This window comes from Crassostrea angulata, chromosome 8 (genome assembly GCF_025612915.1).
Source record: "Crassostrea angulata isolate pt1a10 chromosome 8, ASM2561291v2, whole genome shotgun sequence".
NCBI classification, from domain to species: Eukaryota; Metazoa; Mollusca; class Bivalvia; order Ostreida; family Ostreidae; genus Magallana; species Magallana angulata.
Window position 1 is genome coordinate 39,741,581 of NC_069118.1, and position 25,022 is coordinate 39,766,602.

General features: G+C 32.9%; 1 protein-coding gene across 1 annotated transcript in view; it reads right to left on the reverse strand.

Annotated features, from left to right (window-relative positions):
* The window catches only part of LOC128161444 (GTPase IMAP family member 7-like), a 50,933-nt gene extending 37,140 nt beyond the window's left edge, over positions 1-13,793 (reverse strand). Inside the window, exon 1 of the mRNA XM_052824728.1 lies at positions 13,631-13,793. Within this exon, the coding sequence (XP_052680688.1) occupies positions 13,631-13,766 (136 nt within the window). The 5' untranslated portion in view covers positions 13,767-13,793. The remainder of the gene's footprint in view (positions 1-13,630) is intronic.
* Between the last annotated feature and the right edge of the window lie 11,229 nt (positions 13,794-25,022).

Below are 25,022 nucleotides of genomic sequence, written 5' to 3' on the forward strand. Positions count from 1 at the left end.
TAGGGCTCTTCAAAGAGCATTAACACGTATACAAAGAAAGAGATGTATTCAAACAATTCAATGCGACTGAAAATCATTGAATGCCATCATTTAACTTGCTATTGAGGTCGCATTATAACGTAACCGTGTTTTTAAATCAAGCCGTCTTCCTAGCTACTATTATGCAACATCAATAGATCGAGGTCAGTTCATGGAACATCTTCTTATGATTGAGGTCAGTTCATCGAGGTCAACTGCATTACTGAATGAATCTTTCGATCGAAATTCTTACGCGTGAGACAAAATGTGCATTCTTGAATTTACAGGTCGAACCGTATTTTATGTATGTTTGCATCTCTTAAGGTAAATGAATTGAAATAAAACTGAGTAAAATGTTATATAAATACTAAACCAAACTTCAAGTTTTTATATGAACTACTTATGCAAGCGGAATGTTAGCGCACGTGGAAGCATTTGCCGGATGCCTCATATGGACACAACAGTGATCGACCGAAGCCGATCACAAAAATCTTCTTCTGGAGAACTATTGTGCGTCAATTTGTAAAATAACCGTGCAAGCATCCTAAAATAATGTAGATTCTAAATTACTAGTAATAATTAAGATGTGGCTACCGGAGTAATACTTGGGCCCAATGAGGGGTTCAAAGTTTAACATAGAAATATGAATAGAAAATGTTTTAAAAAATCGTCTCGGGAACTACAATACTACAATGTGTGGAATTACTTTGCAAGCATGATAAGTTAGTGTAGATTATAAATTGTTAAAGCCAACCATAAACCACGGACCAATAAAGGCGCCCAAAAAAGGGGTTCAAAGTTTAAAAAAGTAAAAGCAAATGCTACGAAATAGAATGTCACAAGAAACCGCTGTTCAGGTGAGCGATGTGGCACATGGGCCTCTTGCTTTCTTTGCGTGTCAAGATCCGAGCTCGTTGCAACGAGGAGGTCTTCTGTTGCAGCTTCGTGTCGAAAAAGGATTGTCAATATGATAGCAATTGCATTACAGCAATAATTTTCTCTCTCTCTTTCTCTCTCTCTCCCCCTCTCTCTCTCTCTCTCTCTCTCTCTCTCTCTCTCTCTCTCTCTCTCTCTCTCTCTCTCGTGCGTGTACACGTTTTACATTTTAGTGATGAAAACATTTACAATTTATTGTATCCTACGATCTTCAAGGCCTCGTATTTTTGACATGTTTGCTAGTCTGAAGTACATACAACAAACTCAATATATCACCGAATGGACTTTTTGCACTGTGGATACTCATACAATTACGTTGTTTTATATTGTTTAAAGGACTATGTGCGGTATGGTCAAATATCTGCCCCCGATTTCAACCAATTTTTAAATAGTATCGTATGAAAATAAAATCTTCACAAATCATTGTAAAGAGGATCCCTATAACTTTAATAATGATTTTAGTCATCATTGCTCACTCCCTGTTTATCTATGACGTCACCTAAATGACCTTATTCCCGCAAATTTGCAAACAAATGAAGATATTCTCATTTTTGCTCTTTATTTTGCATACGGAAGTATAGAGCGCAGGTCTGCTCAAGTGCGTTTTTAACATATGTTTTTCTTCAAATAGTTATACATATAATACTAAAAATGGTACTTGAGCAAGCCTGCGCTCGATGTTTCCCAGTCGATTAACCATCGGAAAACACCCATATTTTGCTACAAAACATCAATTTATCAAAATAATGCAATATTCATGACGTCATTACTACATTATGACGTCACTGTGGTGATAACCTTTTACACCTTTATTTCCAATATGATTTTAACTATCTTTCACCTTATTTTAAAGCTCTTTCTAAAACTTTGATTTTGGGGGGCAAAAATTGCATAAAACCGCACTTAGTCCTTTGAAAAGTATATTTTAATAAGACGCATTTAAAATAATTGTAGCAAGGTAAAAAACTAACAAAATACTAGAGCTAAATCCATTGCTAAGTAATGCTGCTTGGACAAATTACAGATAACATCAACTAGCTAACATAATAAATGACATATAGCCTCTCATATATATATATATATATATATATATATATATATATATATATATATATATATATATATATATATATATATATATATATATATATATATATATATATATATATATACTTTCTTCGAAGAAAATTGTTATCCTCGCCATGTACTTAAAATATATATATATATTCAACAAAACTATTGTGTTCACGCATTGTAATGTATTTACAATTTGAAATAAGCACATTTACTTGTCTTGTCGTCAGAGTGATTGAATTCCACTTAACTTCAGAATAGTTAAGAACGATATATTGACCTCAGGTTGCATACCAGGACTTTGAACTTTGCCAAGTATCACAAGCACCTCCAGTTGGTTGAATTTCGCTAAGAGCTTTTGAATTGTTTGAAGTTGCTGACGGATATTATGTTCCACTTATTAAAGAGAAAGATTATGTCAAAGTAACGTTTCCTTCGGATTGCTTAAGATTTAAAACAATGTTGAGGACAAAATAAACAGCAAATGTAAAGTGAGTACATTATGTCAAACAAACAATGCAGACACCAGTATTGAAACAACTCGGGCTGTTTTTTTAATAAATATTTTGGTCGTAATCAGTGTTTTTCTTTTTAATATATCACCAAAAACTAATATCATTCACAGAAAAGTGAGCATGCAGAGAAAAATACAGTAATTTCATGCATATCTTTTACAATTTTTTGCTATGCTATGGTATGCAATTTCAGTAATATGCTATGATATTTAATTGAGAGATTGAAATGAATAGGTTAATGGTGTGGTATGGATTGGTATGAAATTTGAACAAAACGCCCCCATACACAGAAGAGCTCCACACTTTTCGCAGTAAAATGATAAGAAGACAACGTTTACCACTTATCTGCAATGGTGTATGTTGTAAAATATATGCCTTACCAATTAACTTCTTTTTAGATCTGCATCTGGGAGAATTACAGCAGTTAATACTTCCTGATCAAACAAGTCTCATTCAAAATGCTGCTTGACAGTCAAGGACACCAAGGTACAGAGAGGACGACAAATCTGATTTCAAGATTCTACTGGATGGGGATGCAGAAGGACATACAAGAGTATAGTAAGATGCAAAAAATGAAGTATAACTAAGATACCATTTCCTCTTGTGCCCGTTCCTTTGAAGCACTTACTGGCTAGCGAACCTTCTGGATTTCTGGCCATGGAATTTACTCTCTGGAGTAGTGAGTACCACAACGATCATAACGATCAAATGAGTAACTTTGAAAAGGAACTGGAGGGTGAACTATTCAGGATGTATACCTTGGAAAAGAGCCGTACCATACACTACGATCCACAAGGGAATGACCAAATGCGAGAGATTCAACCATGCCCTTCATGACCTCCTTAGAACATTTGCACCGCAAGTATTGCTTACAACTTTAGTATCCACGCATATCCGGGTCTCACGCCATTTCATTTGAAGATGGGCAGACACCCAACACTCCCAATAAACTCTGTATGAACTCGAAGAGGGACAGAAAGATAACAACTTCAAGTAACATCTGGAGAAATTGAGACTAGCATACCGAAAAGCAGGGAAACATTACTTCGCGAGGGGAAGCGCACAAAGTGAAGCCTCAATCATCCCAAGAGATATTAGAAGATGGTTCTTATGTGTTAGTCAGAAACCGGTGTCTCGAACGGAAAACAATTCAAGACAAATGGTTTTCCAACCCCTTCATTGTGGTAACATGTCTGGATACAGCAAAAGACATTTCTCTAATTCAACCTCTTGACAAAAGTAGATCACGCCGCGTAGATAATCGGATCGACTCTTAACCATTTCTTGGTCAGCGACCAGTGACAGTTTGTAATATTAAAGACCCATTGTTCTAGGTTACAAGGGGTATCGTCAGTTACGAAGGTCCACACCCTTCAACATTAAAGGTCATATGAAACGATATCCTGACCATATTGAGTTATATACGGAAATGAGTTCATAAGTGCCTATTTAATAAGACTGACATTGTTTTTTTTTAATATTTTATGTAAAATGTGAGCGCCACAGTCGATCAAAATCACTTAATCGGGAAAAGGAACATTGACTTATGCTTATGACGTCAGTAAGACCCAATAGCCTTATACAGCTATGTTATGAATACAAATATCCATGTCATTTTGCAGCATTTTAAAAGAAAAAAATACAATTTTATATAAAAACTTGTATAATTATACAATAATCAACCACGTCAGTATTTTTTCTCTCAAGAAATGAAATCGTGCGCGTTTATATTTAATAGCGTGTACATATTTAATTTCGAGACTGCACGGAGAAAGTAATTTTTTTCATAGATCCACATGCAAGTATGATATAATTTTAATATATGCATGTATGTATGTTTTATTTCGATCTTTTTAATTCAAAAATAACTGATCGTTTTTTCCTATTTGCACGTTAATTCATGCAATTCATTAAGATTTTTTTATAAACAACATATAGGCCTCGTTGTGCCTTATTCGCTTCACGATTATATTGCTTTTCACAAATATGTTACCATTTAATTATTTTTAGTCTAAGAAAAATTTCTTCAAAAGTTTTGATATTAAAACGTGTACTTGTATGTGCGGTGTTTTGGTTTTACAACGTGTATATGCGGTTTTAATCACAGATCCCTTCTTTCCCACTTTTTTCCGCAATTTTTTCTTTTGTTTTTGTATCATTATTGATGCTTGTTCTTAATAAAATCTGTTGATTATCTTTACATTCGTTCACAACTAATTTTATCAAACAACTGATTTATTTTACCGATACATTTCTAGATCCTTAAATGCCATATTTCCGTGATCTAATTTAATAAAACGTTAATACACGTGTACACAAAGTATTTTCTAAAGATATTGTTACATGTATATATTAATAAGTCAGAAATTTATATTATTTCAAAATAAAATTTAAGAATAATTTTACGGCATTTTACAGCAGCTCTTAAATACAAACTATGTACACAATGCCTCAAAAATTTTCATTGGCCTGCCTTTTTCTTAATTTAAAATGCTTTAATTCCCTTTAAATTTAGCTCAATATTATACGCACTGAAGAAGAAAATGATGTTTCTATTTAAATAGGATAATTCATTAATCAGCTGTTAATGTTGGGGCATTTCTTTCGTTAAATTTCCACTGCAGTACGGAAACTTCATCATGATTTTACTCTGACGAAAAGCTGATATTAGATTTATTCATAATCGACCAATTAAAACTAAGTCATCTGTAGGCTACTACAAAATCAAATGATCTCATTTGAAAAGAAAGACACGTTCAGATATGCAAAAATTACTAAAATTTAACCGATAAACTACTGTAAAATTACACAATTTTTAATGAATTGTTTACATCGGTGGGTCTGTGTGACGTCATAAATCCACAAAATCAAGAACGAGAAGCGGGGAAGAATGTTTTCAGGTGCTCAGTTTTCACGGTTATTTCTCAGTAATGCAAAAGCAAAAAAATCTTACACCACGTATTTTAACATTTATTTATACCAAGCTTTGTATTTATGAAAGAAAATCATAGTGTTAAAAATCGTTTCATATGACCTTTAAGAGGCATTCCAAAATTCAACAGCAACCGAAATCTGTTTTGTTACATTGTTTGATAATTTGTTTGATCGTTAGAAATTTTTAGAGAATACTAGATTTTTTCTATTATGAAGTGAAAAGTAAACTGTTTAATATCCTGTTAACGGGTGTCATTACTTTCACAATGCCGGTAATTAATCTTGGTGCTTTACTATCGATATTTTTCAAACGTGTATCTTACATTGGTTAGTCAAACTATAGAGTGCACTTTCTGTCAAAATGTGTAGGTTGCTTTCATACTTTAAATTTTGATCACACTATAGTATAGTAACGAGGAGGTTACTCGTTTAAGCAGGGAAGTATGTGAGCAAGCGATATTATTCAAAAATATTTGGTCCGTGTCTGTTATTCTTTTTCGTACACGTTTCGGAAATTATATATTCCCTACAAATTCAGCTGAAAAACCAGGGTGTGCACTTGTTTTAAACTGGTATTCCACCTAATTTCAATATACCCGTTTATATTTTAAAATATATTTTTTTGGCAAGTGAGAGGTAGCTTACTTATTATTGATTCTGATACGTTTAATATATGATTGTCATTGTAAACAAAATTAATGTCAGACTCTGCATAGTTAGTCAAATGTACGAGCACCATAGAATTTACACTTAGTTTTACAATTTAAAGTATTATTTCTACTTAAAGTGCTGGCAAATCCGTAGAAAATTCGTAATAGTTAATATTTACGCTAGTGTTTAAGTTTATTTTCATTTGTATTTCATATCCATGGTGTTGTTTATATTTTTCTGTACTTTTACAAATTTGCAGTTGACATACTCTTAGTACTTTATCATTGAGATGTTCTAAAAAGCACCTATCACAATACACATGTGTCGTAATACATTTTGTTTTTGTGTGTATATCAAGATGTAAGAACAGGGGTTATCCGTTATCCAAGTATGTAAGTATGAAACACTGATCCAATCATAATCTACATGCATGTTTATTAAGTTAATTTCATGATTAACAAGAGCAGGTTCAACCTAATAGTATTATTCCACACAAATAGTATATACACATATTGTAGTGTTAATACATACAATATAAAGGAGTAAAAAACTACGGAAGCCCGTTGGTGCCACTAAGGATAATATTTTATCTGGAAGCCGCCACATAATTATTTGGCAGTCGCCACTTAATTTTCTGGCGGCCGCCACATAAATATCTGGCGGCCGCACCATAATTATTTGGCGGCCGCCATTTAAAACCTGGCTTCCTGATGCGCGCGCATGTTTTAATGGGAGCTTTTTAGGGAGTTGTGGATACCCTCTAATGTATTAGTTTCATTTATTATTTCTGAAACTTGACATGAAATATCAATTTCAGAGCTTAGGGTTTTGAAAAACTGGTTGAGTTGAATGTATAGAAGACTTTGTTAGAATCTAGAATGATTTTTATATTACTTTGTGCCTTGTATTATACATGTTTGTTGTAAAGCATGGTATTTAAGAGTTGATTCTGAACTTTTAAAACTGAACTAAACACCCGTTTAGGAAATCTTAACAATAAAAAAAACTTTAACTTGAGAGGAATTTTATGTGAACATGTACATAAGTAAAGGAACGCACTGCCTTCTATATGTTTTAATTTTAGTATAAGAATTTACCAACGCAGATTAAAGTCAGCTTTACTGACCACGACAGCTAGTACAGGCAATATTATCACGAGAGCAGATCCATCTATGACTGTGTTGTTAAACTCTTATTCCAAATCACATGAAAGGCAGTACAATAAAAAGACCGTGATCGGCCACAGTCTCTCTGGGTAAATCAAAGTACTGAGAGTACTGAAAGGCGGGGTCTTGAAAGTTTGAATTTGTAATTGTTTACGTTTTCCTCCATTATGTTCCAAAAATTATGAGTTTGAATTAGTTGTTTCAATCTATATGTAGTATGCTTAAGTTCGGATTTTTGCATATGCCTGATACTTTGTCATAATTTTGCTAAATCCTGACCGGGACTGTTCTTCATAATTGTAGAAAATTGACACAATATGTGAAATAAGACCCCCAAAAAATGTTTAAAACACTACAACTAACTGGGAAAATCAAAACAACTATATTTAGGTATATAATTGAAATCGTTATATCTATTTATTTTGTTATCAAAGGGGAAATCTATTAGTATCTGTTATTCAAGATAAGGTGGCATATCTCTGTCCCTTGTGTGCAAGTTATTTTTATAATAATAATTAATTGATATAATAATAGATGACATAGCTATCTTGCATGTCAACATATTTATCTTGCATGTCAACATAAATATAAACAGAAAAATAAATTGCACACAGGGGGCAGATATATGCCACCATATACTTGGAATAATCTTATTGTAAAAAAGAAATATTTCTAACGTTAGATGCCTGTGTTTGTTATCGGTATCCAAATGTTAACTTTGTTTGGTAATTCAACAGTTTGAGAATTTTGGGAGTTTCCATAAACCTTGTATAACAGATACCGTCCGACTTAAAGATTTTCCCTTTGATCACAAAATAAATAAATATAACGATTTCAAGTATATACCTAAATATAGTTGTTTTGTTTTTCCCGGTTAGTTTTAGTTTTTTAAAAATTTTCTTGGGGTCTTATTTCACATGATATACCGTTGTGTCAATTTTCTACAATTATGAAGAACAGTCCCGGTCGGGATTTAACAAAATTATGACAAAGTATCAGGCAATTACAAAAATCCGAACTTAAGCATACTACATATGGATTAAAAGAACAAATTCAAACTCATAATTTTTGGAACATAATGGAGGAAAACGTGAACAATTACAAATTCAAACTTTCAAGACCCCGCCTTTCAGTACTCTCAGTACTTTGATTTACCAAGAGAGACTGTGGCCGATCACGGTCTTTTTATTGTACTGCCTTTCATGTGATTTGGAATAAGAGTTTAACAACACAGTCATAGATGGATCTGCTCTCGTGATAATATTGCCTGTACTAGCTGTCGTGATCAATGAAGCTGACTTTAATCTGCGTTGGTAAATTCTTATACCAAAATTAAAACATATAGAAGGCAGTGCGTTCCTTTACTTATGTACATGTTTACATAAAATTCCTGTCAAGTTGAGGTTTTTTAATGTTAAGATTTCCTGAACGGGTGTTTAGTTCAGTTTTAAAAGTTCAGAATCAACTTTAAAATACCATGTTTTACAACATACATGTATAATACAAGGCATAAAGTACTATAAAATTCATTCTAGATTCTAACAACAAAATCTTCTATACATTCAACTCAACCAGTTTTTCAAACTCCAAAGCTCTGCAATTGATATTTAATGTCAAGTTTCAGAAATAATTAATAAAACTCCCTAAAAAGCTCCCATTAAAACTGGCGCGCACATCAGGAAGCCAGGTTTTATCTGGCAGCCGCCAAATAATTATTTGGCGGCCGCCAGATACATGTAATTATGTGGCGGCCGCCAGAAAATCATATGGCGGCCGCCAGATAATAAGTGGCGGCCGCCAAATAATTATCTGGCGGCCGCCAGATAAAATATTTTTCCTACGTGGCACCAACGGGCTTCCGTAAAAAACAACCCATTTATTTTTTGAATATAATGAAGGTTGTTCACTTTACAAGATACTCTTAAATGAATATTCTTCATAGTGCAAATGAAACGTATAACTCATTAACTGTATCATTTATCACAAAATTGTGCCCACATATGAAGATATTTGTAATTTTACATATAAGTCATTGTGTGTTATTTTCATTGTAGGTTTTGTGTGTTCCTACCACCTTTGTTTGATTGAATAAAATATTAAAACGTTTTGGGTGTATATTTGGTCACAAAGATAAACTATGATTGTATGGGGCGGAAGATTAGTCTGAATGATCAAATTATCTACAAAGTCTTGGGAAACTGTTGATTATGTTAAATCAAGTTATGCAGGATCGTTAATTATGTAAATATCTTTTTTGTATGTCATTGCATATTTTAAATAAGTTTTAAAGAGACAGAGTAAAGTCTGGCTCGAATATGATGGAAGCCTGTTTCTTTACATAAAGTAAAAGTGAGTCAAAATAGACATCGTGTATAATGGGATTATTGTCAGACCGATTTCCATGGCTTTGGCTTACGTCAATGTGTATTGTTAAAAACTCTCATCACATTTTTATTGTTAGACTGTGGACTTTAAATAATACCTTAGTATCGACATTGTCGTTGCAATCGTAAGGAAATGCTGTGCCTAGTTTTCTGATAGACAACTCTCATCGTTTTCTACGGAAAGATGTATTTAGTAATAGACTATAAGTATAATGATAAATTTCCACTAGAATTCTAAATTTCATTGATAAAAAAGAATGATTGGGTGAATTGAGGTTACAGTGCAGCAGGTGTTGGTTAACGTTGTTTATTTGAAATCGATGTCCCGATATTCGTTTATTAAGAGAAACTTTCGTTTCACCAACATAAATAAGCCCACAAAAGATACATTCTATTCCGTAAACAACATTAGAAGACTTGCAGTTAAGATTTTCCCAAGCTTTGGTACAGAAGGTCTGTACAGTAAGAATGCTGGTAAAGAAAGTCCTTGTAAATTATATTCCACATGTTATGTTTTCCTGTCATGTTGATATCCATATTTTCTCCTATACGTTTCCTCTAACCGGCGCACTTGTCTCTAAACAGCTGGTTCTTGACAAGTTTAAGGCTACATGCGTTTATTTATATTGATTATAGCCCAAATTTTGCCTGTCCTTACTCATATATTTTTTTATTGTGCGTGTACAGATACAGTTTTTATATTCATGCATATTGGTTGTTTTATATTTCATTGTGATAAATGCAACATATATTTCGATAGCGAACAATCCCGCTTCATTAAAAAAGGGCATTTGTAATCACATTTAAATAATAACTTTAAGTTAGTAATAACTTTTCCATTCAACACGTGCTTTAAATATTATTTTACTGATTAGCAAAAAACTTCAAAACAGATCAAAGTAGAATGTGCTAAAAATGAAGATAAGTCAATTAAAAAAACCCATAGGCAATGGTATAATTGTAGTTAGACATAAAATGATTTATACCCTCTGCATCATTAACTCTTATTTTGTATTATCCATATATATGTCATATGTATTGGTTAGATTTTTTATAACAGAGACTCCAGTATTTTGATCACATAATCTTTGTTCACCACAATTTAAGAAGGGAGGAAAAATTGACCCTCCTCCTCTCCTTTATTCACCAATGCTACATGTATATCTGTATTATCAGATAAGTATGAAAATAATAAAATAGGTTAAAACATATTTTGAATAGCTAGTCTTACCTAGTGTTTTCCACGTTTATTCAATGTATATGCCTTTTGATGTCATGTTTTAATATAAATAGTACGATCAGCTTTTTTTTCTACCAGTCCTTAGTCATGTGTTTTTTAATTGTGTATCTACATTGTCAATTTATTTTTGTAACCATGTTACTGTTTCCTTATGGTGTTTTTTAAAAATCGTGACTGGTGTAACATATATTTTGAGAGCAGACAATACCACTACATTTAAATAGGCGATTGTGATAAAATGGAAAAAAAAAACCGTTTCAATACGCTCTTAATAGCACAACGGCAATACTGTAAACATCTTATTAAACGTGAGGAATTAATTTTCGCGTAAAATCGCGAGATGCAGTCCTCGCGGATTTTAAAATCTCGCTCTTATTTTTCAGATAGTTTAGTGTTATTTGTAAGCATAACAAAAAGATGGTACTCGCTATTATATATTCTCGTAATTTGATGCAAAAAATTATAAAAAAAATTATAAAAAATTTCCTCCCTAAAAAATAATGGTAAATTAAGTCGTTATCAAAGTAAATGAGTATGTAAGAATAGAATCTAAACTGTATAATAAGAAAATAATAATAAGAAAATACAAAATAATAATTTATGATGTAGATGGGATAAATTACTGTACGCCTTACATAAATACAATTATTCATTTTGACAACAAAAAAGCAATCACGACCATTCCTACAAGTTTTAAAAATACACAGTAAGTTTATTTTTATTGTCTATTCCTGAAAATTCCTCTTAAAATCCCATTTGCAATCAACTTTTCGTGTAAAGTTCATTACCTCTGCATGTCTACTATGATAAAGATTAAACTCCTTATTCTTCTTTGTCCATTACGTTCCATAAACAGTTTTAAAAGTTCCGAGGTAAAACATGGTGCTCCAAAATATTTTTTTTTGTCTGAAGTGCGATTTCGTCGGAAATATCACCAACAAGTCTTTTATTTTTTTTCAAATAAATACTTGATCTGTGACTAGCTTCAACCTTCGTTGTGAACGTTCACCGATCTTCATCAGTTTTACATTTAAAAACGAGTGAATTCTATTTACTTATTTACTTTATTAAACGGAAAACAAATTGCATTGTCAGAAATAATGCTACGTATATCTCATTTTTACTGTTGAATAAATACATGTACCTAGTACATATACATTAGTTTTGATAGGTCATGTTGATAAAAGCAGTTTGTAGGGTATCACTAAAATAGAAAGTGATGTAATAACTTGCAACAAATGAAAAAAAAGAAGAAAAGAAATGATGTATCATTTTTAATGGACATGAGAATAAATGCGGGCTGGTGCGTGAAAATTGTTTTCATATAGCCCTTCGGATTTTTAGATATGATCACGCGACTCACGAGTATTAATTTGTTTTTTCTTCATAGAAATAAAACATTAAACTTTATTTCTTAAAATATAGTTGTTTTTTTGTGATCGGCTTCGGTCGATCACTATTGTGTCCATATGAGGCATCCGGCAAATGCTTCCACGTGAGCACTCATTCCGCTGGCATAAGTAGTTCTTATAAAAACTTGAAGTTTGGTTTAGTAGTTATGTAACATTTTTTACTCAGTTGTATTTAAATTCATTTACCTTAAGAGATGCAAACATACATAAAATACAGTTCGACCTTTTAATTCAAGAATGCACATTTTGTCTCACTCGTAAGAATTTCGATCGAAAGATTCATTCAGTAATGCAGTTGACCTCGATGAACTGACCTCAATCATAAGAAGATGATCCATGAACCGACCTCGATCTATTGATGTTGCATAATAGAAGCTTGATTTATAAACAAGATTACGTTATAATGCGACCTCAATAGCAAGTTATGATGGTATTCAATGTTTTTCAGTCGCATTGAATTATTTTAATACAACTCATTCTTCCTATACGTGTTAATGCTCTTTGAAGAGCCCTACTCAGTATTCTAAAGAAGAAGACGATACATTAACATTTAATAATTACGTTAAAAATATAAAACTAGACAAGGAGTTTACGAACGGCTTTCCCCAAATTTATTTCGAAATTAAATTTGTTGACGGTTTATAATGATGAAATTATGGTATACAGATTCAAAATATTCTAAATTCTGTAAATATACAGTACTTTTTAAAACTATTTTACATTAAACTGATCATGTTGATTGCTTCTAGCTATCAATATATCATTATTGCCTATTATTCCTTTAAAAGGAATACTTGTTTAAGTTTGGCCCGAATACGAGCAAAAACAAAAGTATTTCCCCAAGGGCAACGCCAAAGAAACTACAAATTTCTTTGAGAATAATCTATATACATGTATATCCCAACATACATTCAATAAATTATTATTTATACTGGATAGATAAAGAATACATCAGGTTTTTTTTTAGATTCTACAATAAATTAAAACAAAAACGTCCTGAGTGTTTACCAAAACTGTACATTTATCACTTTACCAGTTATTTCAATGTTATGTTGCTCGATAAGATTTATGATTTAAGAAGGATTTAAATTTTACGATAGATGATATAAAAAAATCTTTCAATCATTTGATTACATCGTATATTTTTCATACGAATGGTATAAACATCCACAGGGTTTTCAATAGTGTTCGATATGTTGAAAAATATTAAGATTTCAGGAGAATTGTTTTTCCTGCATTGAATATTTAGAATCAATCGAAAAAGATGTTTTTATTTAATTCTATAATGAGGTATACATACCTTCAGTATGGTTGGGTATTTTAATTCCGAAATTGGTTTCGATCTGCAGTTCACTGGTGGTGTTGTCTCCAAGATTTGAGCCTATGGTTTTAAGGATTAAACATGACACTAGTTTTTTCTGGTCCTCCTTTGCCATGCATGCTATCGTTTTTCTAGGTGACAAAATCAATTGAAGGCCTGCAAAAACAAATATAAACAGACCCTGAAACGTGCAATTACACCTAAAAAACTAACCGTATCGTTCCGTGCAAGATGCGAACCGTTCCGTTATCAAACCGAAACGTACCGTTCACAAAGCGTACCGTATCGTTCACAAAACGAAACGTACTGTTTACAAAGCGAACCGTACCGTTCACAAAACGAACCGTACCGTGCAAAATGCAGGCAAGATAATTTATGCAAGACACGCCTCAAAACGGCCAAAAAACGTTCCGTAACGTGCAATAATTAACCGTACTACTTCCATATATGGCTTATGGACTAATGTCTTTCGATGAATACGGACGGATGTTATCGCTGACCAGATGCATGTAAGTTCAATATTTTGCGAGAGAGAGAGAGAGAGAGAGAGAGAGAGAGAGAGAGAGAGAGAGAGAGAGAGAGAGAGAGAGAGAGAGAGAGATTCCTTGTATGTTGAATATTATACATAAAGTTTTATCACTGAACTATATCATTTCGCTTTGGGTTTCTATAGTCGGCCATTTGAGCGGGATTTTATTTCAGGACTCCACGTGCTTCGCCTGTCAATCAGTTTAAGTATAACACTTTTATCTTTTCATTAATTGCTTGTAATTTTCTATCGTCTATTCATCCGGGGATTTTGATCTGCAATAGTACTGCAATAGTATGCAATACAATGATTATTAGAATTATGAATAAAGAAATTGAAAAAGGCTTATAAAAATAACAACTAGCCGAGAATGAAGTCAACGTAAAAGGAAACTCAAGACATATCGGAATAAAGTCGGGGCAATTTTTCATAGCAATTTTAAATAGATTAGAAATATTTAGTGAATTCAATTCAAGTACAATTCAAGTACACGTATAGAAATAAAAACTTGAGATGCTTGTTAGAATTATTGACAAATCGCTGAATTAGAAAAAATATATGTAGGAATAAAGTCAAACAGTAATAGTTTTTTTAATCCATCCTAATAATTACATTAATCTAAAATTAAATACTAATTATTATAACAGATTCATCAAAATTAAAACTACCCTCCGCTTCCTGGTTTTTAATGAGTACACGTTTCACTCAACGTACATGTATCAAAACGGAGGAACGGATGGAAGTTCAGATTTTCATTAAATTGAAACACATTTGAAATATATTATATTAATAAAGAAAAAAATGCTTGTCATAATTACAACCTTGCCAAAGTAGATGGGACAAAAACTAAACAAAATTATATAGAGAAAAATTAAAGCGTTCAGGCCACGCCTACCTCATTCTCATAAAGCGCGCAAACCGTTCACAAGGCGTGCAACTAATTTTAGCAAAGCATATCGTGCAAAAAGCGAACCGTACCGTTCACAAAAACGAACCGTACCGTTCACAAAGCGAGCCGTACCGTTTAGAAAGCGTACCAAACCAAACCAAACAGTGCATAGTAGCACGTTTCATGGTCTATCTATCAATCGATCGATCAATCGATCGATCAATCGATCGATCGATCGATCGATCGATCTATCTATCTATCTATCTATCTATCTATCTATCTATCTATCTATCTATCTATCTATCTATCTATCTATCTATCTATCTATCTATCTACCTATCTATCTATCTATCTATCTATCTATCTATCTATCTATCTATCTATCTATCTATCATATGAATACCAAAGTTAACGTAGTTTTATGTTAGTACGTTTGATTCGATTTTATCATATCTTTACAGTTCCTTCACCATTGATTTAATACATGGCTTATACATATGTACATCTATCAATCCAATCTATACCTTTTTCCTTCAGCTGAGATTCATTGAAGATATTATCTCCTGACTTGAGCTGCACTTGAAAATTGATCTCCGATGGATGCTTATTTGAGAATCCAAGAAGTTCAAATAAAGTTGAAAGGAAATCTAGCTGGGTTTTTTTGTACATCAGACCTTTGGAAATTGGCTTTATTTTCCGTAAAACAAGAACAACACTGCCTTTCTTGCAAACAATAATTTCAACACCAAATTTTTCGCGCAGAACTTTGTTGATTTCTTCTCTTTGATCTCCTGACAATGCTTGCAACATTTTTTCTTCCAAAAACGCAATACATATCCCGGACGACAAAGCTGTGTGCATCCTTAAAGTCATTTGTACAAGATCACCCTCATGTGTACTTCCAGATTCTTCTTCAGTTTGCAGTTCATTAGAAATGTCTATGTTTAAATGGCATATATTATGCTTTCCTATTTGGATGCCAACTTCTTTCCCATTTGTTACAAGTTGAATGGCATTTGACGACAAATCTATAAGATATATGTGGGTATGCAAAATTGAGAAATGTACATCATGCATCATCTTAACTGGTTTAAGATTAACTAGTGGGTATTGTTTTTTTTAACAAAAAACACATGTCTCCCCTTCTTCCCAAGGATTGTAATATGGGGCAAATTTAACAATTGAAAAAGAATGATGTCAGCTAAATGTTACCCAGACCAAGACAACATCTTATTATCTTTTCCTTAATCTAACCTGAAGTAAAACATGGTCAGGGTCAAATATTATTCAATAGTACACCTAAGTGTATTATTATTGTTCTTTGTTTAAAGTTTGAAGTCCTTCTGGCAAAGTATATTCAGGAGTTGAACAATGAAGTTTTTTCTAATATGACCTTGAAATAAAAATTCTAGGTCAAGGTCAAAATTTTTGGTAAGGTTCAACTAGGTTATATACCATCTATCTATGATACAAGTTAAAAGGCTGTATGTTAAAGGAGTCTTGTGTTAAAGTCCAGACAATATTTTTTATGAAAAGTTTGACCTCGAAAAACAAAATAGGTCAAGGTCAAAACTGTTGGTGGACCTTGTGTAAAACAAGGTCAAGGTCAAATATAATTCAATAATACACCTAAGTGTGTTATTATTGTTCTTTGTTTAAAGTTTGAAGTCCTTCTGTCAAAGTATATTCAGGAGTTGAACAATGAAGTTTCTTCTATTTGACCTTGAAAAGAAAATTCTAGGTCAAGGTATAATATTTTGGTAAGGTTCACTAAGGTTATACACCATCTATCTATGATACAAGTTAAAAGTCTGCATGTTAAAGACATCTTGTGTTATGGTCTGGACAGTATTTTTTATGAAAAGCTTGACCTTGAAGAACAAAAAGGTCAAGGTCAACACTTTTGGTGGCGTGCACTCCTTCTCATCACCATCTACCTATGTTCTAAGTTTTAAGTCTTAATGTCAAAGAGTATTAAAGTTATGACCCATACAAAATTCTATTATTTTTTTCTTAATTTGACCTTGAGTAAAACAAGGTCAAGGTCAAATTTTATTCAATAGAACACCTAAGTGTATTATTATCGTTCTTTGTTTAAAGTTTGAAGTCCTTCTGTCAAAGTATATTCAGAAGTTGAACAATGGAGTTTTTTCTAATATGACCTTGAAATAAATTCTAAGTCAAGGTCAAAAATGTTGGTAAGGTTCAACTAGGTTATATACCATCTATCTATGATACAAGTTAAAAGTCTGTATGTTAAAGGAGTCTTGTGTTATGGTCCGGACAAAATTTTTTTATGAAAAGCTTGACCTTGAAGAACAAAACAGGTCAAGGTCAAAACTTTTGGTGGCGTGCACTCCTTCTCAATACAATCTACCTATGTTCTATGTTTTAAGTCCTAATGTCAAAGGGTATTTAAGTTATGACCAAGATTAAATTTTTTTTCTTTCTTAATTTGACCTTGAGTAAAACAAGAACAAGGTCCATTATTATTCAATAGTACACCTAAGTGTATTATTATCGTTCTTTGTTTAAAGTTTGAAATCCTTCTGTCAAAGTATATTCAGAAGTTGAACAATGAAGTTTTTTCTAATATGACCTTGAAATAAAAATTCTAGGTCAAGGTCAAAATTTTTGGTAAGGTTCAACTACGCAGCATTGTTAAGGCGTCCCGATGCTAAAATACGGCTGGAAAACGATATTATTTGAATCATGGCAAAAATAATTTTACCGGGAGTATTTCTTTAAATCTATGTTACATTTATTGACATCGATGTTAAACATTATATTTGATGCATTTTTGTGACGTCATATGTACTTCGTAATCACGTGACATGCGAATCCTAATATTGCAAATGATCTAGTTAAAACGCATCGGCGCAGGTGATTAATGACATTAAATCATACATATTTTTAAGAAAAATCCTTTGTTAAGTTATAAACTTTGAAGTTCTTGCTTGGGAAAGAAATAGATATTTCGTTTATAGAAGATTTTGTTGAAACATTCCACAAAATCATCAAAATAATGCACATTTTTACTAATCAAAAGCGATTTACAAAAAAATGGGGTAAATCCGTAGGTTTCCGCAGCACGATTCACATTGGTACTTATATTCTCTACCAATTTTACGTAAAATATTCTAAAATTGTGTTGATCTTTCACCTGCACCAAGCTGGTTTTACATGCATTAAAATTTCTTCATTCAGTTGTTTACACGTAGCAGGGAGAGTCTCCAAACCACTAGTTTATAAATAGTCTTTAACTTAAAACGAAGTTTTAAAACTGCCGATTATTTGATACTGGTTTTTAATATGAATGAATTCTGTACGTCTAGAATTAACTGCAACATCTATATAAAGGAAACATGCGGTATTATACTGGTTTGATATAATTCACTTTTAACGTTAAGATACATTCCCTGAGAACTATCGACAGGAATGCAGATCGTGACGTCAAAGTTAATTATGACGTCATATCGTATGAAGTACAGACAAGTGACTTTCTACATATCGCATCGGGAAGCCTTAACATGCCCGCGTATGTTATATACCATTTATCTATGATACAAGTTAAAAGTCTGTATGTTAAAGGAGTCTTGTGTTATAGTCCAGACAATATTTTTTATAAAAAGTTTGACCTCGAAAAACAAAATAGGTCAAGGTCAAAATTTTTGATGGCGTGCACTCCTTCTCAATACAATCTACCTATGTTCTAAGTTTGAAGTCTTAATCTCAAAGGTTACGGCCTGGACAAATTTGGAAGAAGAAGAAGAAGAAGAAGAAGAATGAAAAAGTCGACAAAAACAATATGTCTCCCCTTTGAAAGGAGAGACATAATAATGAGTTAATGAGTTTATAATACACTGTAGTTTATTGTGTTTTTTTTAAATCAAATTACAATGTAATTGAAGAACAGGACTACTGAATTGAATTTATGAAATACAATTCATTTAATGCAACACTATATACACGCGTAATTCTTCATTCTATATTATGCTGATAGGGCAGTTTTTGTAAAGGGCATAAGCCGAAAACGGTTTATTCTGTGAGAGGAAGAACTGATCGAGGTTCCAAAGACCGTTATTCATTCTTTCACTCACAGAATGCCAGTTTTCGGCTAATATCCAACGTTGTTTTAAGATTGGACAATATTGGGTAAACCTGTTGACAATGCTTATACATATATTTTCTTTTGTTCACTAAATTGACAGTTCCGAGTATGTTCAACGGGTGTATAAAGCTGTGATGTGAAAATATTTATCTTTTACTAAGCAACACAATCTCATATTCTATTCGGGATAGCATTTTTATTTTAAAATATTTAGGAAGTAAAAAGGGTACTGCATATATTGACACTGTGTGATAATCTGGATATTGACGGTGGGAATGATGTGCCTAATGTTGATATGACTTACAAAGGCATTTGATGAAATAATAAGTACACCGCTAAGCAGAGCATCCCCTCGCGACGCGAGTTCTATTGTGTGGGGATGCATTATTTCAGAATATATAGTTATGTAAATGTTAATGAGAAAACCACATTATACTAACCCTCTATTACTTCAAAAACTACGTTTTCTTTACCTGTACTAGATCTAAAACCAAAAAATATCAAGTTGTTGATTTGAACTGCTTACGTTCACTTTAGTTTCAAAGAAGTAAAGCGGAAGTAGTTATTGTCAAATCGTACATAAGGTTTCTGTTTAAAATTGTGTTATTTGTACGATATACATGTATCAAACAGTACTCAATTAAGGGACTTGAAAACTACCAGGCTTTGTCCTTTTACATGTACCATGCCAAATAGGTACATGTATACGAAGTTTGATAAATTTCCGTGCAAGGGTTTTCCTTAACTTGCTTCCTAGCTGAACACAGATACATATGCATAGCAGCGATGCTATATCCCCTTCGCAACAAGTTGCACGAAGGGATAATAACACACATTCAAACACACATTAATCTATTAACTCTATTTACTCGCCGAAACGTTGTTCTGTCACGCTACTTTAGCTCTGGGTGATTGATAACAGTTACTCTTACTCAGAAATTTCGATTGTATACAAAGTTATTTGCTATTTTACAGAAGTGTGCAAAATATAATAAATATTTTTAGTTTTGAACGAATTTTGTCTTAATGTATCCCCCCCCCCTTTACAATGGTGTAATTAATTTTATCTAAGTTTTTGCATAAAAATATGACACTGTATTTGTTTTAATCTTTTACTATGAGGCATATTTGTGCAAAGGTTGAGGAAATTCTATTGGAAATTTTTTTTTTAATTTTACTAGAAAATTGAAATTGAGTGCACACACACACATACACACATAAACACACACACACATACGAACACACACACGCACGGTAGCGATGCTATATCCCCTTCGCAACAAGTTGCGCGATGGGATAATTAAGCTAACCTGAAGGCCCTGTCACACCAAGCTGACTGTGTGCACAAGACGTTCTTTACCTCTTGGTAGGTTAATATTAATTTGTACAATTGTATGGTGAACAAACAAGAATTTACAACTAGTAAATATAAATGATTAAAAAATTGTTTTGATTTTATGAAAAAGTACATCGTAATTGAAAAATAAGTTCATCTAAACAATTTGTGAAGGACTAGGACAAAACTTTTAGTAGTCAGGTCTACAAAACAGATCCGCTATTAGCTGTTAAAAAACATAGAAAAGATGTGAAAACATCAGAACCAAATGGCATGAATTCCATCTACGTCCATTGATAGGTCTTGGACTATTAGCAAATGCTACCTGTTACATAGTCATCTACATCCAGTTTGATAATTATTACATCGCTTGCTATGGTACAACAGCCATTGTTCGAGTTTTCGTGGTCTGGTCTTGATGACAACGCACTAGAAACGCCGTGGGAGCGCGGTATAAACGCAGAAGAAACGTCACGAGAGCGCGATGAACGCAGCAACAGCTCTTTGGGGTCACTGTGTGAACGCAGCCAAATGAAAAACAACTTGTTCAACCGCGGTCGATGCGCAGTGACAGCGTGATAAAGACGCAGTGAGATCCCAAAGTACTCCGTGAGGTCTCCGTGCAAGCGCAGTTTAAACAAATTAAAGAATGCATTGACCTGCTCAGATGCAGAAATTGCACCGGGATGTGGAGATGGTTAACGGTCAAACTTTAGTTTAAACCCCTGTCACACCGGGGCTGCGTCCTCACGGCGATCCCGCTGCGTCCTTAAATAATGTTAAACGCCAAGATAAACGCAGTAGAGTTTCCTACAACGCCGTAACAACGCAACGGCATCTTCGTCCGTCGCGGTGGGATAACGCAATGCGACGGCGCGCACTTTGAACATGCACAAAGTACGCGCCGCGGCTCGACGTTCTGATGAAAACGCCGTAGAAGCGTAGTGAGGTCGCCGTGATAGCGCCGTAAGGTCTCCAACAGCGTCATGAGAGCATCTTCGGAGCGCTCAAGGAACGCAGCTAATCGCAGTGGTGTAGACGCAGTGATAAGTCAATTGCGCTTGCACCGAGACCTGTTGCAACCACTATTGAAATAAACCACTATTGAAAAAAAATATTTCAATAGTGGTTGGGAATGCATTTCATTGGAAAAATCACTTTGCAACCACTATTGAAATAAAACCACTATTGAAATTTATTATTTCAATAGTGGTTGTGGATGTATTTCATTTGAAGAATCACTTTGCAACCACTATTGAAAAACAATCACTATTGAAATAAATTAATTAAATAATGTTCTTGAATGTTTTTCATTCTATAAACAATTTAAAGACACTGTTGAAGTACAACTACCATTACAATTATTTTTTTCAATCGTAGCTTAGGGTGAATTTCTTTATAAGTATTACTTAATATTGAAAATTTATATATATATTTTTTTAGATTTCTCTTTCTACAGACATATTATGTTCTATGAATATTGTATATCATTTGCACAATAGTGAACATCTTGTAATTTGCCAGAACTTCTATTCAAACCTCCTGCATGTTAAATAATTATTTATTGATAAATAAATTATTTCAATAGTGGTTAAAGATGCGTTTCATTTCAACCTCTATTGAAATAAGTTATCTCAATAGTGGTTAAGGATGCTTTCATTTCAACCACTATTGAAATTTATTATTTCAATAGTGGTTAAAGATGCGTTTCATTTCAACCTCTATCGAAATAGGTTATTTCAATAGTGGTTAGGGAGGCGTTTCATTACAACCACTATTGAAATAATTTATTTCAAAAGTGGTTAAGGATCCGTTTCATGGCAACCACTATTGAAATGAAATATTTCAAAAGTGGAAGGGATGCATGTCATTTCAATGCCTATTGTTCTTAACACTCTCAGTTGCAGATGACTGGTAGTATGGAAAACATGACCATATAAAGGAACATCTAAGTAAATCATGATTAAAAAGGAATTTATCATATCAAAAGACAAACTTCTTATCTTCTTAGAAACTCCCTATACAGAAAGGACAGTGTTACAAACAGACATAATGATAGACATAAAACTGAAATGCATCATCAACGACTATTGAAATACTTTATTTCAAATGTGGTTAAAATGAAAGATATCCCTTACCTTCAATAGTGATATTGATAATATCATTTATCAATAAATATTTATTCAATATACAGGGGGTTTGAATAGAAATTCCGGCAAATTACAAGATGTCCATTCTGCAAATAATATACAATATTTATTGAACATGATATGTCTGTAGAAAGAGAAATGTAAAGAAAAAAAATAAAAATTTTCAAAGTAATATTTATAAAGAAATTCATTTTAAGCTACGATTGAAAAAATAATTGTAATAGTAGTTGTACTTCAACAGTGTCTGTAAATTGGTTATAAAATGGAATACATCCTTGAATATCATTCAAATATTTTATTTCAATAGTGGATTTATTTCATTAGTGGTTGCAACGTGATTCTTCAAATGAAATACATCCCAAACCACTATTGAAATAATTTATTTCAATAGTGGATTTATTTCATTAGTGGTTGCAACGTGATTCTTCAAATGAAATACATCCCCAACCACTATTGAAATAATTTATTTCAATAGTGGTTTTATTACAATAGTGGTTGCAAAATGATTTTTCTAATGAAATGCATTCCTAACCACTATTGAAATAATTTATTTCAATTGTGGTTTAATTTCAATAGAATACAATGTACCTTTTCATAAAATCAAAACAATTTTTTAATCATTGATTTACTAGTTGTAAATTATTGTTTGTTTCCCATACAATTGTACAAATTAATATTAACCTACCAAGAAATAAAGAACGTCTTGTGAGCCCAGTCAGCGCGCCGAGAACGCCGTGGACGCGCGGTAAAAACTCATAGCACGTCATGAGCGCTCGGCAGAGACTCAGCGAGAGCGCAGTTAATCGCCGAGAAGAACTCCGTGGAAACGCAGTTACACAGCGAAGGAGCTCAGTAAGAACGCCTCGGTCGCCGTCAGGACGCCGTGACAACTCCACTTGTAAAATTTTCAAATAAAATTTTTTCAGATTTTTCCTTGCGATCCTACGGCGATTCCATGAATTTTACAACGCCGTGAACACGCCGTGGGGACGCAGCTTGGTGTGACAGGGCCTTTAATGAATCTTTTTCAGGAATGAATAGGATGCAGTCCGGATGGTTAAGAATCAACTTTTAAATATGTGAGGATATGATTTACAGATAGAGCAGTGAACATTCTCTAAGTCTACGTTCTGATCATATCTGATGTGATTTGTGGTTACTAGTTATTACAGCCACAACCACTGGTTCCTCCACTCTCACGGGGATTTATCAGCTTTCACGTGCAAACTACATAGAATATCCACGAGAATTGAATTTTACAGATCCAAAAAACGGAGAGATATTTTTAAAAAATTATTCACTGAGTTGGAAGTGCTCGATTAATGTCGTCTTTTTGTACAAGATTGGATCGGGAAAGAATTTTAGATGAAAAGTTGCCACTTGGATTTAAATATCCAAATGAATGCAAAAACCTTTTTGTTTAACTAAACATTTTTTTCATCGTCTTAACAAGTGTTCCTTTATTTACTATTTAGTGTTTTTTTTTCATAACCAAAGCAAACTGATCTGTTTTTGGCCTAAAACTTATTGACTTGTTAACTTTTTGAATTGAATTGAAATGAAGCAGAACGATAGTAAAACTGTTCACAGTTCAAGTTAGTTTTAGGCAATTTTTGCTATCAAATTTTGACACCGCCTTTTTTTAGATAGACTAACCACTTTATGATAAGTTTATAAGATGATTTTTTGCACTAAATGTGTTGATCTTGAACTTTACTTTCAACTCTAGTTTATTGAGTACAGAGACAGCACAACATTGATTTTCTGTATTTAGTTTTTTATTTAGTGTATTTAGGTATATTTTTTGTGTTCTTAGCTCTAATATGAATTATATATGGCGTTTAATATATATTTCGTATAATAACAAAAACAATTACAAAACTAGACACGATCTCGTTGCGAACAACGAGGAGGTATTCCGTCCGATTTTAGAAGTTGACACACGGATGACCTTGATTTTGCTATTCAACGGCTAAACATGATTTAGAAATAGAACAAAGGATCTTCATTCTAAGGGCCAGACACTATTTTGTATAAGATATAAGAGCTTTGGTTGAAAATGTTTTAGATCCTGTTGGCCCCTTATTTTATTCCCTTGTTCTTGATATCAAATAAAAGGTTTTATAATTATAGACACATGTGTTCAACACGTTTTAAGATATGCATTACTGTTCTTGAGATATATGGGGAAGATTGTTTAAGGGGTCTGCCCTTTATCTCATTATAGGGTCCATTAACTAAATTTTGTTGGTTAAATATAATTTATACACCATTCTTAGCATCTTCTTTTCAAAATTGCTTTTCGAAATATATAAATGATCAAAATATTGGAATTCTAGCCCCTTAAAACCCCTAA